Consider the following 15,912-nt stretch of genomic DNA (forward strand, 5'->3'; position numbering starts at 1 on the left):
GTTTGATGCCATGAGTATCACAGAAGTTGGAAAAATCAGAAGAACAAAATCCCCCCCCCCATTATCTGTCCTAAGAGTCATGATATTACAGCCAGAATCTTTTTCAACTAAGGTTTTAAACTTCTGAAAGGTACTATATGCATCAGATTTATATTTTAGAAAATACACCCACATCTTTCTACTAAAATCATCTACAATAAGCAAAAAATATTTGCAACCAGTAATAGAAGATTTATTCATAGGACCACAAATATCAGCTTGAATTAACTGGAGTACCTTAGATGCGTGCCAAGATTCTCCATCCTTGAACGAAGACCGATGTTGCTTGACAGGCGCCGCATACTCCCAACTACTGAGTCTGAATATCAGGTAACCCTGACACAAGTCCCTCCCGAGAAAGCTGAGAGAGATACTGCATGTTTAGATGCCCATATCGCTGATGCCACAGAGTGCTGATGGGAGAAACACGAGCTACTAGAGCCACTTCTGGAGAATCACCAGTGTCAAGAACCCTGTATAGATCATGATCCTCTAGGCCAACAGCAACCGTAAGACTAGTCTCCCTGTCGATAATAGAGCACTTGTGCGCACTGAACACTACATCAAGCTGAGGAGAGTTCCTCATAATCTGGCTGACAGACAACATATTAATTTCCATACCAGGAACATAGTACACATTCAAGAAGATGAGTGTGCGCCCACCAGACTGGATCTGAACTGTACCTCTGCCAACCACTGTGTACTTTTCACCTCCGCCAAATACCACAGAATCACTGAAAGGTGAGAAGTCAATAAACCAGTCACGCCTGTGAGAGAAATGGCGTGATGCACCAGAGTCAATGTACCAGGCAGAAGACGGGACATGATCTGAAGACCTTTTAGCCATAAAGGCGTAAAAGGCAGAATCTGTCTGCTCAGAATGTTCTGCAACATTCGCTGTCTGATGGGGCCCTCCCTGTTTCTTCTGTTCAGAAGCAATCCTCTGTCGGCAATCTTTCTTCATGTGGCCGAACTTGTGACAGTAATTACACTGCACACTTTTCTTCCTAGCCAGATCAAAAGGCTGAGAAGAACCTTTCTGCTGAAAGGACTGATATTTGGCAGCAAAAGCATTTTCCGAGGACACTGATGAAGCACTACTACCAAACTGTTGTTTCCAACGATCCTGCTGCAGGAGTTTGGTGCATAACTCTGGAAACTTCAGATCAACATTTGTGGTGGTAATGTTGAGTGTTTCTATGAAGTGTTCATAAGATTTCGGTAGACTTTTCAGAGTGATGACTACCATATCTTCTTCCTCCATGGTCCGACCAATGGCTTCGAGCTGATCTCGAATGTCTTTAATCCTGTTAAGATGTTCCTGTAAAGACATATGTTCGTCCATCATGATGGAGAACAACTGATTCTTGAGAAAGAAAGCTCTGCTCTTGTCGGATGTCTCGTGCAATTCCTTAAGATGTTGCCAAATTTTAGCAGCTGTTTTGCCGGAAGGAATCTGCGGTAATTGATCATCAGTGACAGAAAGTTTGAGAAGCATAACAACCTCTCGATTTCGATCATCAAACTTATCTTGATCGGTACCAGCTGTACCAGGACGGAGCTCTTTGGCCAAAACAAGCTGGTCAAGACGCCTATATTCAAAAATGGTCAACATTCTCTGTTTCCAGATGTTATAATTTGTGCCATTAAAACGTTGACTGCCTTCCAACATCAGATTGGTTAGCGAAGCCATCTGCACATTTCCCAAGACACAGAAAATACCAAAGAAATACGGCACGGATTTTAATGCAGATGCCGACTGATCTTGGACAAAAAAACTGACAGGTGCTGGTGTAATAGAAAATATAACCAGAAATCGATCTGAGAAGCGGGTTCAAGAAATTATATATAGCACGATCTTTTACCAAAATAACTTACTTGGCAAAAATCCTCACAGGCTTTCAGCAGTACCCACAACAAACGAATATACTCAAACTTGATACGTGATACCTGTTACGTCATCTGTCGTAAGAGCTCCACCACGTAGCAGTCTCTTTCAAACATCTGTTTGAACTGAGAATGAGAATGAAGCTGTACCCCCCAGTAAGAAATCACACCTAGTGACACAAGATTTATCCACAAATTTTTCACTGTTTGTGGAGAAATTGCGGACTGCACGCAGTCAAAATACGGCTCACCAGAAATGTCATAAAAGAAAACAGTAATACAAGCAAGATTCAACTCTAGGAACACGAATCAATTCCTAATTATCAACCCCTGCAAACAAACTCAGTCGAATGAGGTCCCTGGAAATCATATGTGGACTGATAAATTCGTACAGGAATGGATGCCTGCGTTCTGCGAATCGTGACCATCAATTTCGTTGGCGATTCTGCCGTTGACCTCTTCAAATGAAATAACAAGAACGAGAAGAAGAAGCGTCGGCCCGGATTTTCACTGTTAAGTGCAGACAAATAATCAGCTTCCACGCTGCCAACGTTGAGGACAAAGTGGAGCACACCTCTGGGAAATACAGTAACGTCCACGGGATAAAGAATATCGACGTGTGATACACTGTTAACCGTCTCGAAGAAGCGTCAAACTTCTTTCGATGGCTCGAATGCGTGATCTCTCGACACCCGCACCACTGATTTCCTTGCTACCAAAATTGACGTGTGCGGATCTGGTGAGAAAAGTCGCAATGATGTCCCCCCTACCTGAACTAAAGATCGTCAGAACAGCTTCCGCTGTCACGTTGACTCCCAGCCAGAGAGAAATTTTTTACGTAGAGAACAGCGATGCGCTTAAGTAACCTAAGCATGCAACATTGACGAGAGCACCAGCAGAGAATGTAGCCACTCGGCGTCTGCAGGCAGATCCATAGGCTATACCCGCAGCAGCAACTTGTGACGCCCAAAAAAAAATTCAGATTCCAAGAGCAATTTTGAAATGAGCCACAAAATATTTCAAGTAATGAAAAATTATTTCGAAAGATACCTGTGCTCTGATACTATAATCAATGAATGAATTGAATTGATTTACATGAGCAAAATTAAGCTCAATAAGTAATATAGAGATATTTACAGTAATAGAAACATCAAGTTTCTATTAGGAAATAGAAACAACTAGTTTCATCTAAGAAACTGCTAAAACGATAAAAATAGCAACAGCTACTAAGAAGGAGCATTAAACACTGAATAGTATTATTCTAATAGGTGTACCATATACCACTAGAAACATCCTTTTGAGGAGAATCCAATGACATGGATCTCCAAGTCAAAGTCAATATTTTGACCCTTCAAAAACCCTCAACAATGTTGGGGTACATCCTCAGTCCAGGGAACCCAAACCTTAAGACTTGGGCTTTCAACCATTCAACAATATAACTGCTATCTTGATGTAATCCGACAATTACTAAGAAGCGTTCATTAACCATTTGACATCAATGACTTGTGTTTTTGGTCCAAGTCAAACCCAATCACCTCCATGGGTTGACATCAATAACAACACCATCCAACACATGAGACACTAAGCCTTAGATGACAACAATAGAAAACAATCATAACAAGGTTTCAACAATGTGACCAACTTCTACTTGGGTTTGTTGTAAACCCTAGATTTTATTATCATAATGGAAACAATATCATCACATCATATCCTAGAACATCAAACTTCTACTAGGGCTTAGTTACAAACCCTAGAACTTATCAACAAATAGGTTAGCACAAATACATATCTAGGATAATCATGCACAAGCATATCATAACATATATAGGACAAACCCAAGACACAAATATCAATACATTTAAAGTCAGACATATAACAATCTAGATTAGACTAAGGTTTTGATCATATAGACAAACATTTACCTAGGGATTCATTCCTAGGAGCTAACTCTCAATACATAAGGGTTTTACTTACAAACCTTAATTTACCAAAACCTCAAGGTCTAGGAATACATTACCATTCAACCCTAAAAGACTAGGTTTTTTCACATTAGCATTGACATAGCCTTAGGTTAGGGTTTTATAGAGAACCTTTTAGGGTTCTACAAAGATAATGATTTTAATGAGGGTAGATTCAATCTAATGATTAATCTCCCGGACAAGAATCTTTACGATTCAAAGGTCATAGACATAACACTTGTTAGTAATGTAAAGCAAATTTCTTAGAATGAATGAGTATACCTTTATCACGAAGGGAAACAAAACTTATAGTCTAAGAAATACCTTTGAATTTAGGCAAACCTTATAGGACATTAATTGTAATAGAGCTTCTATACTTTGTCTTGTGAAGTTTTCTTCACAGTCTTTGAGTATCTCAGCTAGCTTTTCCTAAACAAAGAAAATATATAAAAAGTAAATATTATTAGCATCTAGTATAAACACATCTAGATAAGAAAAGGAAAACCAAACATGAAAGATAATACGAGTAAGATACTTATCTTTGGAAAATGGTGAGGGCTCCCTCTTAATCCAATCTCGAGGGATACCTATAACTTTAACAGAACAATTCAACAATGTTTTTCCAAAGCGTGTTAAACCTCTAAGTACTAAAAATAAAAAATACAAAACAATTCAAAAACATAGAGTTGAAGGATAGAGTTCCCAAGAGTCCCTAGCAAATAAGTCTCTGACGTTGGATTCTTTTTTCCCTTTCTTCTTTGGAGGTCCTTCATCAACAATAATTGCATATTCCCTTTCTCTCTTCTTGTTCCTTGGATTTTCAGGACAATCGCTTTTATAGTGACCCATCTTGTGACAATTGTAGCATTCGATTTTGGATATGTCTATCTTCCTTCTAGGCCCTTTAGACTTCTTGAATGATCCTTTGTTCTTGTGATGAGTGGAGTAGGCATTTGAAACCTTTTCTTCTTCATTCTCCTTGTTGCTTACTAGAGAAATTCTGATTTCTTCCCGACTGCATGCATTCCATAGTTGTTCAAACATAGGAGTCTCCTTCCATCGGTTGAGACCTGATGAGAAGGCACTCCATGATGTTGGTAAACCTAGAAGTGCAATGATTATAGGCTCTTTCTCTAATACTATGTCATAAATTTCCTGGAGTTCGTCTCTTAATCTAGCTATTCTCACAAAGAAGGATGCCACAATGTCTTCCTTTGTCATCTTTATAGATCTTAGTTCATTTTTAAGACTTGCTATTTGACCAAGATTCTTGATAGTGAATAATTTGGATAATGCCTCATACATCTCTTGAACAGAGTCTATGTTGGATATATAGGGGATGAGGTTATCCTTTATTCCATCCACCATTAGTGTCATGGCCAATATTTCTGTTTCCCTGAACTTTGCCTTTTCTACATCACTTGACTCATTAGTAGGCTTCTTTACCTTTCCCTTGACTAGATCCAAAACTTTATTCTTCTCGAGGATGAGGTCTATCCTCTTCTTCCATGCCCTATAGTTGGACGCTCCTTCTAATTTGCTTTCTCCTTTCATTGAGTTAGATATTGTCCTTGAAGATGATAGACTTGACTTTTTATATGATCCTTTTGATGACCCTTATTCAGAGCTTTTTAAAACTCCTTATTCTCCTTTCAGTAGATTTTTGAGCTGCATTTTTCTCTTCTTCACCTTAGCTCTGATACCATGTTAGAAAATAAAAAAGGCAGAAAGGTTTTCTTTATATAGATAATTACTTGTGATATTCTTATGTTTTTCTTATGTTCCTCTTTTATCTTTTAGTTCATCAAGAAATTACCAAAACAATAGCACAAAGATCACAAACACCAGATGTAGGCGGACAACCAGGGAAAAACCCCTATCTAGGGGAAAACCCAGTCAACAACTCTTCCTTAATAATTTCACGAGATGATCCAAGACTCTTGACCTAGACACAGACTTCCTCCACACCAAGTCAACCCTTTTTTCCTTCTGTAAATGATAATCCTTTCAACAATAACATCGACTTAGTAGCAACTACTTGTAGCAGCAACAAAAATTCGATCTAGTAGAACTTCGACCCAGCAGTAGCCCAACAACAGCTTCGACCCAACAGTTAGCCCATCAATAACTTTGACCCAACAGTTAGCCCAACAATAACTCCGACCCAGTAGTTAGACCAACACCAACTTTGACCTAGCAGTTAGCCCAACAAATCCACAAGTGAGAGAGAGACAAACCCAAAAACTTCGATCTTCCTTCTTCTAGCAAATTTCCTCCTCCTTCTGCAACTTCACATTTTTTCTACTCTTCTTCTTGGATGTCGATCTCGAGTGAGAGAGAGTGCTCCAAATGAATTCGAATTTCTTGTATATATAAGCCTCTGGTTAGGTCGAATTACCCTGTTTGACGCTGACTTGGTGTGGAGGTGGTAAATACCTTATTCGACTATTAATCTTTTTACATGATCCAAAAGCTCAAGAAGGATCTCTTTAGATGGGCAATGACTCTAATGACGCATAATAAATCCTAGAAGTCCTCAATGGAAACTTCATCCTAAAACATGATGACCCAAGCATGAAGCCCATGCTTTAATAAGTCATATTAATAATAATAAAAAAATATTTTTCTTTTTTTTTGATAAATACATTTCATTATGACTCAAATACAATTTATGAAGACCTAACCTAGTTACATTCTTCAACATAAAGGAATTGACCTCAAGCCCTACTTGTACATTGATCTTGTATCAGGTTTCATAAAGGGTCGTGATCCCTAGTGCAAGAGCCTTATGAATTTCTTGTTGATGGACTAATAAGAAGTGTTTGGGCCATATGTAAATTTGTGTATTTTATTGATTCATTGTTGTTATATTTCCATTGTGCAAAGTTGTTTGGTTGAACACTACTACTGTGTTTGTGTGCTAAGTCTAGCCATAGACCATACCTAGGGTGTTAGGAAAATTCAACACTTGAGTCTCTATTGGTTGACCCGAGCCTCTAGAAGAGCCATAGGAACCTTGAAACTGAAATCTAGAATCTACTCTTAAATCCATCTTAAGCCATAAATTCTTCTTTTTATCCTTTTTTGGAAATCATTATAGAACCCTTATAGAGCCACTTTGCTTGAGCTAATTGGGTTATATGACCCCTAAGATCAATTAGGGAAGCCTCCTTTTCATTGGATTATTTCTACTAAAATGAGGGGAGTTGTTGCTAATGTGATAATGGTGACATTCCCATTATTATACTTGGTCTAAGCCACCTAGTAAGGCTTGCACTAAGGTGCTAGATTTTGTTGTAACACATCCAATGCTGGATCAATATAATTTATATCTCTGGGCTTTGTTTCAACTCGACTCTTGATCATTAAGCCAACCACCCTTTCCTGAGGTTGCTATATTTTTCTTTATCATTATCGTCATTTCTTGAGCCTCTCGAGGGCTTTAGTAATGGATTTAGCAGGATTGAGGGATCAAGATAGGTTGGATGGCGCATCTAACTTTGTTGTTTAGAAAATACGATAGTTCTTATTTTGGAAGAGTATGGACTGAAGGAGTTTTCTACGACACATATTGTTGTACCAACAAATCCTATCATGTTGCATGAGTACCAAAAAGATGATGCCAAGGCTAGGCGTATTATTCTAGATGGGGTCAAGGACCACATTGTTCCACATTTGGCAGAAGAAGATACGACCAAGAAGATGTGGGATGCCATCAACAAACTTTTCCAAGATAAAAATATGAATCAGAAAATGATCCTAAGAGAGAAGCTCAAAAGCACTAGACAAAATAAGGGAGAGAACATTGTTAGTTATCTCACTCACATCAAGACAGTCAGAGATGAGATAGTAGCCATTGGAGAGAAGGTCGAGGACAAAGAGCTTGTGAGAACAATGTTGAATGGGTTTCAGAAGCAGTGGGATGTTTTCGTGCAAGTGGTTAGTGTAAGATCTAATTTTGCTATTTGGGAACACTTGTGGAATGACTTCACACATCAGGAGCTTCCACTAAGCCTTGTGAAAGGTAGCAATGGTACTAGCAGTAGTTCTAAGCAGAAGGAGGATGACAAAGAGAATGTTTCTCTTGTGAGCAAGGGTAAAGCGGAGAAGGAATCCAGTAAAAGGGTCCAACTCCAAGGAGGAAAAGGACATGTCGAAGATCAAGTGCTATGGTTGTCACGAATTTGGTCATTACTGCAGCAATTTCCTGCACAAGAAGAAAGGTGACAAGAAGGGTGAGAAGCATACTGTAGCAACAACAGATGAGCTTTCTAGTTGAATGGAGGATGAGTTTGCACTCATGGCTTGCAACAACATTCCAGGAGAGCTATGGCATAGTGGAATGGGCCATGGGGTACTCAAGGCGACAGGTGTTCCAGATGTGAGCACGGAGCACGATGGTGTACAACATAGAACACCTTCCTCGCTAAGAGGGAGTGTTGGTTGATGTAGCTCAGATAGGTGTTCTAGCCTTGGTGTCAATGAAGCTAGGAACACAAGAGAAGAAAATATCTCCAAGCCCAAGTTATTCTTTCCAATGGAAATGTCTTAATTAGATTAATTAATTGATTTTTATTATTTCTTAAGTTTTAACTTAGGGGAATAAATTTATTAATTAGTAATAATTGAGACATGGTCGATTTTCCGCTAGAGACTTCTAGAAAAGTTTCTAAGTGATCTTAGGCATTGATTAGATAAGTTTAGATCTAAATAATGGTCATTGATTTCTCAACGAGAGATTATAAAGGAAATCAATGGGCAGCCTTGGAGATCATGGTCATGGTTATTGTGATTGACACCAATAAGGGTTCAACATCAGTTGTAGCAGTGAATATTTTTCAAGGTTTTCTTTCATTAGTATTCTTCCCATTTCCGAGATCCGAAGGAGGAATTCTTTCACAGTTTTTCTGCAGACAGGGAGGCCAAGTTATTGAGGCCATGAGGATTCTAGGAAGGCCCGTGTTTCTCGAAGAGGCCAAGATTCCTTGTGGAGGCTGTATTTTCTAGGAGGTTGTACGAAATTGCCAAGAGGGCTCTACGAATTGCCAAAAGGGCCAAGAGGTTGATTTCGTCCAGGCCATGAGCATCTGGGGATCTAGTGTTGGAAATGTAACTAGTTTCGGTCCTTCATAATTGTTGTTGTACTCATTTCAATATGTATCCTATGTAACAAACAAAAGAAGAAAAGGAAAATTGTTATTTTAAAGATGGATTTCATGCTCTTTATTAATGGTCTTCTAGGTAAAGGCATGTTTTTCATGTTTCTAGGGTTTGTTAAGTCATAGGATTTATTTCCACGAGTCAAGAGAGCAACATCATGTTTATAAGACCCTCCCGGGCAAAATATATCTTGTAAAATAATTTATTTTGAGCCTAGAAAGTCTTGGAAACCTCCAAAGTACAAGTCAACCCTGGAAGCTTCAAGTCAACCTAAGAGGGATTTCGACCCCTTGGAAAGGCTATATAAAGGCGTAGTTCAACCTCATTTGGCACTTACTCACAAGTTCGATCTCTCTTGAAAAGGTTAGATCTACAGCTAGAAGAGACAAGGAAGGTTGAGCGAAGGTCCACAGTGCTAAAGAAGTTAAAGAAAACTTGTTTTTGGGCTCTATCTCTCTCACACACGAGTGAAATTCTAGGGTTTCTACAACTACAAAGGAGGCCGAAATTGCAGGTCCGAGTTGTAGTAGGACAAAGTGCAACGTTGAGTTGCTGGGAGAAGGAATATTTTGTCTTGACTTCGTTGACTTGGGGAGGATCTGTCTTGCTCAAGGAAGGACTTTTGAAGAAGATGGATTAGGGTTGTTGCAGTAGCTACAGGGTTGAAGTTGCAGGACAAAATTGCGGGTTGATGTTGTGGTTAAAGTTGCAACTAGAAGTAGGTTAAAGCAGGATTGAGCTGTGATAATTTGAAGGGCTAACTCGATACCTAGAGGAGGACTTGGTCTAGGGTTTGGGTCTTTGTTGTCTTATTTGAAGCAAATTCTATAAGAAGAGAAGAGTTTCTAGGTTTTCCCCTTGGAGGGGTTTGCCCTGGCTTGGAGCCTAACTTCTATGTCCATTGTCTTTATTATTTTTCTCTTGATATTTGTTTGATGAAGAAGATCTAATAAAGAAATACAAGAAGAATAATAAAGTTCACAAACAAGTATTAAAGTTAAGGAAATTCTAAATTAATAAGTTGCCTTATTGCATTTTCCAACGTGTTATCAGAGTTAAGGTGAACAAGAAGGAAGCTAGAAGGATCATCTTGTGGATAGGAAGGGTTTGCTAAGGTGAAGGAAAAAGACCTATTGATCTAAAAGAAGGGCCACGTTATCAAACCTTTGTTGAGAAAGGGACTACATCTAGCTCTCGTCAAAGGAAGACCTGAAGAGGAAGACTACTAGAAGGTTGATTGATCTTCTTTGAAAGGAGATCTATTGAAGGGCTCATAGTAGACATCTTTGAAGGAAGCACCAAAGGATCTTGATATCATTCATCACTCTTGGAAGTTGTTGTTGGATGAATCTTAGAAAAGATCTTTCAAGGACATTATTGAAGTCTCTTCAAAGATCTTGAATGCATCAAGAAAGTTGAAGACATCATCAAGGAAGAGGAGAATCTTGGTCATCAAGTATAATATTGTTACTCTATGTTTGAATCTATAGGTCTTATCGGTTCTTTTTGCAAGGAGAGCAGTAAGCTCATTGGAGCATCAAATTTCCTTGCATGGAAGAAAAGGATTGACCTAGCACTTATAGAACATGAGGTAATGGAATATGTTAATGGTGAAATTACTAAACCAAGCAAAGACATGACTCAAGTTCTAGCAAAGTACAAGAAAGGAGAAGTAAGGGCATAAGGGATCATGTGGAATCTATTAAGGATCCCCTTGTTCCATTTGTTGCAAACTTGAAAACTTCTAAGGCCATGTACGATAAGCTAATGAATACATTATGTAAGTACATCGGGACAAAATATGTCTTTGAGGAATAAGCTATATAGAATGAAGAAATCAAAGGATGAGGGCATGGCATCCTTTCTAATGAAGATCTCTCAATTAAGATATTACTTGCAGGGACTGATATGTTCTTCAAAAATGGACTTCTTTTGTGTTCGTCGAAGAGCTCAGGTTTTAATGATAACCCCTTTTACTTTTATTTTCCTCAATTATATATTTTTTCCCACTTTAAAATAAGTTAATATAGCTCCACTCTTTAAATAAACTGCATCTTATATTTATTAGAATTCTTTTAAAAAACTTCCTTCGTTATAACTTGTTATCCTTATGCCTCTTTATAGTTCTAGATTTAACCCTTTATATACTTTAATATATGTATCTTTTAAGTAACCTTCTATCTATAATAATACCCGCTTTGTACTTATATATATTTTCAGTAATTTTACGACATGAAATACCCCTTTATAATATAAAACTTCTCTTTACATATCTTTTATTTATAATCTTTTCTTTTTCTTTTTGAAAAGTTACAACCGTAGTGAAACGTGACTATTCACCTCTTTGGCTTATAAGATAAAATATATGTTCACTTATGTACTTTTGACTCAGTTAATGTTCTCCACGTAAAAAGTAAAACTTACCATTCACATAAAGAGATTTTGTATTCCTTTTGTTTTTCTTTTACTTTTAAAATACCACGGGCAATTACCATTGGTTTCTAAAACCACGGGCTTGTAAACCACTTAATGAAGAATCAAAATAATATTATCTACTCTTCACGTAAAAAGTATAACTTACCATTCACATAAAGAGATTTTGTATTCCTTTTGTTTTTCTTTTACTTTTAAAATACCATGGGCAATTACCATGGGTTTCTAAAACCACGGGCTTCTCCACGTAAAAAGTAAAACTTACCATTCACATAAAGAGATTTTGTATTCCTTTTGTTTTTCTTTTACTTTTAAAATACCATGAACAATTACCATGGGTTTCTATAACCACGGGCTTGTAAACCACTTAATGAAGAATCAAGATAATATTATCTACTCTTCCTTCTCTTACGTATAGTTTTAAATATATTTGGAAAGATTCTCTCTTATCTTTATCATGCACTTTTTATCAATAGTGTAGAACCTTTTTTATATATATGAATGTTCTCCTTCAAAATCTACATTGGACTATATTTATTTATTTATTTATTTTTAATTTATTTTTAATCCTTTTTTTTCTACTTTTTATTTTCTCTCCATATATTATTATTATTATTATTATTTTTAAATTATTGAATGGCCAAATGCTTGATAGCGAAATGGAGAGACTCCAAATTCGTGTAGCGAAACGCTTCAACGACAACAGTATTGATGAATTTGACGGTCAAAGACCTGGATCAGAGAACACGGCTCTATGTAGCGGTTGAGCGAACAAAGGATCGAACACCTCTGATACCAATGTAACAACCACTAGTCATATACGCAGCAGAAATATTAAAATACTTGGTAGACAAAGACATCCATCGTAGGATAGTAATTGTAAATTGTATATTGTATAAAGAATTGATGTACGCTGAGTACAAATGAGAATGAGTGTCCTATATATATAGCCAAGTAAGTACCCTTTCACAAACAGGGATATCTCTAAGACATGCCTTTTCATTATTAACTAACTAACCATTAGTTAATTTACTTATTATTTATTATTATATTTATATTATTATGATTATTATTTATTATCTATTTTTATTTATTTTTACATAATTTATGTTCATAACAAAAAGATTCAAGTCCTTTTGATGAGTTGTGGGCTCAGTGCATCTTCAAGGAAACTAGGATCAAGGCAAAGGATGATATTGGATCAGATGAACTGTCTCAAGCCTTTATAGCTAGAGTCAAGAAGTTGAAGAAAGGAAAGTTTGGGAAGTCCAAGAAGAAAGTTATGTTCAAGGTTCAATGCTCTAAATGTAATGAATATGGATGCTTTAAACGGGACTGTCCTAGCTTGCAGAATAACGAAAGGAAGGAAAGAGGAGAAGCTCACATAGCTGAAGAAATGGGAGAACCTGAAAATTAACCTAGATCCAACCTCATCATCACTAAAGATAATGCCCAAATTTATTTTTCAAAGTGCTTTTGACCTCTTTCTAGTTTGAGTGCTTCTCCATAAAGGTCATTTATTGCCTGCTTTGTAATCACAATGTTGATAGAAATGATTTTGGCCATGTTAAGGGTTTTCTAGGCTTATTTCAACTATGGCATTCCCCAAATCTGCTCTTCAAAAGCTCCGTATGGTAACAAATTCCTAATGAATTATTGCACCAAGAGAATCAAGGTACATTCTAAAGCCCAGTATTGAAGAGATCGTAACATTTGTCCCATGCCCGTAAAACTGGCGTCAGCATATGTCAGCCCAATATAAGATGTTATACTATTATAGAAAACAAAAAAAAATTAGTGATAAGATATAATATGAGAGTAATAATAATAATTCACAAATCTCTATATATGTAACACTAAAATGAAATCCTATCAATTATTAGAAGAGGAATCTGAGGCAATTCTGTTTGGCACCATTCTCAACTGCTTTTTATCAACCCACTGTTAACAGTGAGTTGCAAGATATATATCAATATATACATACACCAATGTACATCGATGTTAACTCGGGATATTTTAAGCACAGAGAAATTTGCATCTCAATTGTTTTTCGGATGCCTCTCAGTGCTTAATAGATCTGGAGTTAAGATGGATCTAAGTTGGTAGAGTGTATATTGTATACAATTGTGGCAGTGTCTCTTCTGGCATTCTTGCATTTGTATGAGTTCACTTCTTTTGCTGCCCGCACCTAGTGTGCACATCATTATCTGGCCATTACCTTGAGCTGTTTTCAATTTATTTTGAAATGTTTTTGTATCATTGCCTTCAGCTTCCATTATAATTAGTGTTTTTATTGGTAGTAAGCTTCACTCCCAACGCTGGTTTACTTTGTTATGTGAATGAATGTTTAATTTCGAACCTAGAATATTTCTAATATGATCTTTTTATAAGAGCAATGACCTGTATGGTCAATGGGGAAAATGAAAATTTTGAAAAACTTCAATGCTACCTTGAAGCGCTTATTTTTAGAAGACAGTGCACATTACACATGTAGACCTGTACACTGGTATTTGTTTTTCTTTTCTTTTGTTGTACATGGAGTACAGCGTGAGAGGGCGTAATGGTTAAAAGCATGTGTTTCCTCCTAAGTGGTCCCAGGTTCAAAACTAGAAAGCGGTAGAATATGTACACCTCCATAGACTTTAGCAGTCAAATTTCTGCGTTGATGTGCGTCCGTTGTCCCACAAACAATGGGTCTCACACACAAATTTGGTGTCTGGCTTGACTATGACCTTAAAAGTAGATTATTATTGTTATCATTATTAAAACAATCTTTTTATTACAGAAATGTAAGGAATTTCAATTTATGTCCATGTCATGTTCCTCATGTTGGCTTAATGAACTACACAGGTACATCATGGTGGAGCAGGAACAACTGCAGCTGGACTCAAAGCTGGGGTAATGCATGAATATAATCTGTGTAGCTGTATAATTTCATGTCTTACATAGGGTTCTTTGATTGTTTTGCCCTGGAAATCTTGTTGTAAAGAAGCTATTTTTTTTGCTTGCGGTATTGAAACTGCAGAGCATGCATGTATGCCTCCAAATTTATTCAACGAGAGCTCACATGGACACTGCTGTTTATCATGTTTGTTTGATTACAGTGCCCTACTACCATTGTTCCTTTTTTCGGAGATCAGCCATTCTGGGGGGAAAGAGTGCATGCTAGGGGCCTTGGGCCTCCACCCATTCCTGTAGATCAGTTTTCGCTGACCAAGCTTGTTGATGCAATTCAAATCATGCTTAACCCACAGGTATCTAGTGAATCTACAATGGCATCCTTGAAATGCAGGGAGTCTATTGTCTTGGACTCTGATTAATTAAGTATTACTTTACTTTGAATGGCCAGTTTTAACTGGGTTATCATTAACACCCTCATTTCACATACAATAGTATTAGGCCCTTTGAAGTTATAGCTAATGTTAGTCTTTTGCTCATAATATTTTATTCACTTGGATGTTAGGGTGATTTCTATGTGCTTCCATCGTTTGAGCCTTTCTTGGTAGTTTGAAATATATATTTTGTTCACCATAAGTACATTCTTCAAGAGACAGGCACTATTTTCTTGCAGTTATGTAGCATTTCTAGATTTTAATCCTTGGGGTTTTCAATTTCGTACTACACTGAAAAATGAATGGTTATAGCAGCTTATATATACATATATATATATATATATATATATATATATATATATATATATATATATACATATATATATATATATATATATATATATATATATATATATATATATACAGTGTACACACACACGCTGGCCTGCTTGACTAGGTTTTGTATTGTATTTATTACTGAACAGGTCCATTTGCTTGAACAGGTAAAGAAGAATGCAGATGCAATTTCCAAGGCAATGGAGAACGAAGATGGAGTGTCAGGAGCAGTAAAGGCATTTCATAAACATTTACCCAAAAAAATGCCACAACCACTGCCACCACCTACGGATCATAGTCTAATTGATTCCTTCTTTACAGGTGTTGGAAAGGTTTTTGGTTGTGGCTGATTGTACCTTAATATAACGTTTATCAACTATTAGGCTGGTATGCTTTGAAGGTAAAACTGAAAATCGAGTGCTTGAACTTGTACATATGACAAATTCAGATTTTGTTTCCTTTTGGTTTGAATCCATATAATCAAATGATTCTTTGGCATTACACGGCAAGCACATTCAGCTCTTCAAATCATCTTTTTCCTTTCTAAGGCTGTTTCTGGTTCACTTCATTTATTATCAAACAAAATATACAGGTTTCATGTACAACAACTACAGTTCTCAAAACTAGACATTGAAAAGCTCCCTCGCTCTCTTTTACATATCGCAGAATGGAGAGGTCAACATAACAGATGTCACCTGGGGCACTTAATGTGGAACACATCAGTTTGATGGATACAAGACTCAAATTATTAAAGAAAATACCTCCCT

At 37.0% G+C, this 15,912-nt stretch overlaps 1 protein-coding gene across 2 annotated transcripts in view; it reads left to right on the forward strand.

The window, feature by feature from the left end:
• LOC149180593 (sterol 3-beta-glucosyltransferase UGT80A2-like) overlaps positions 1-15,646 on the forward strand; it is a 394,856-nt gene extending 379,210 nt beyond the window's left edge. For both annotated transcript variants that reach the window (XM_089416191.1, XM_089416190.1), the window contains exons 14-16: positions 14,328-14,375; positions 14,582-14,731; positions 15,313-15,646. In XM_089416191.1, the coding sequence (XP_089272317.1) occupies positions 14,328-14,375; positions 14,582-14,731; positions 15,313-15,495 (381 nt within the window). In that variant the 3' untranslated portion in view covers positions 15,496-15,646. The remainder of the gene's footprint in view (positions 1-14,327; positions 14,376-14,581; positions 14,732-15,312) is intronic.
• Positions 15,647-15,912: the final 266 nt, after the last annotated feature.

The sequence above is a fragment of the Pinus tabuliformis genome, chromosome 3_2 (assembly GCF_031772625.1).
Source record: "Pinus tabuliformis cultivar Carrire ecotype Pingquan chromosome 3_2, CPIR1, whole genome shotgun sequence".
Taxonomy (NCBI): Eukaryota; Viridiplantae; Streptophyta; class Pinopsida; order Pinales; family Pinaceae; genus Pinus; species Pinus tabuliformis.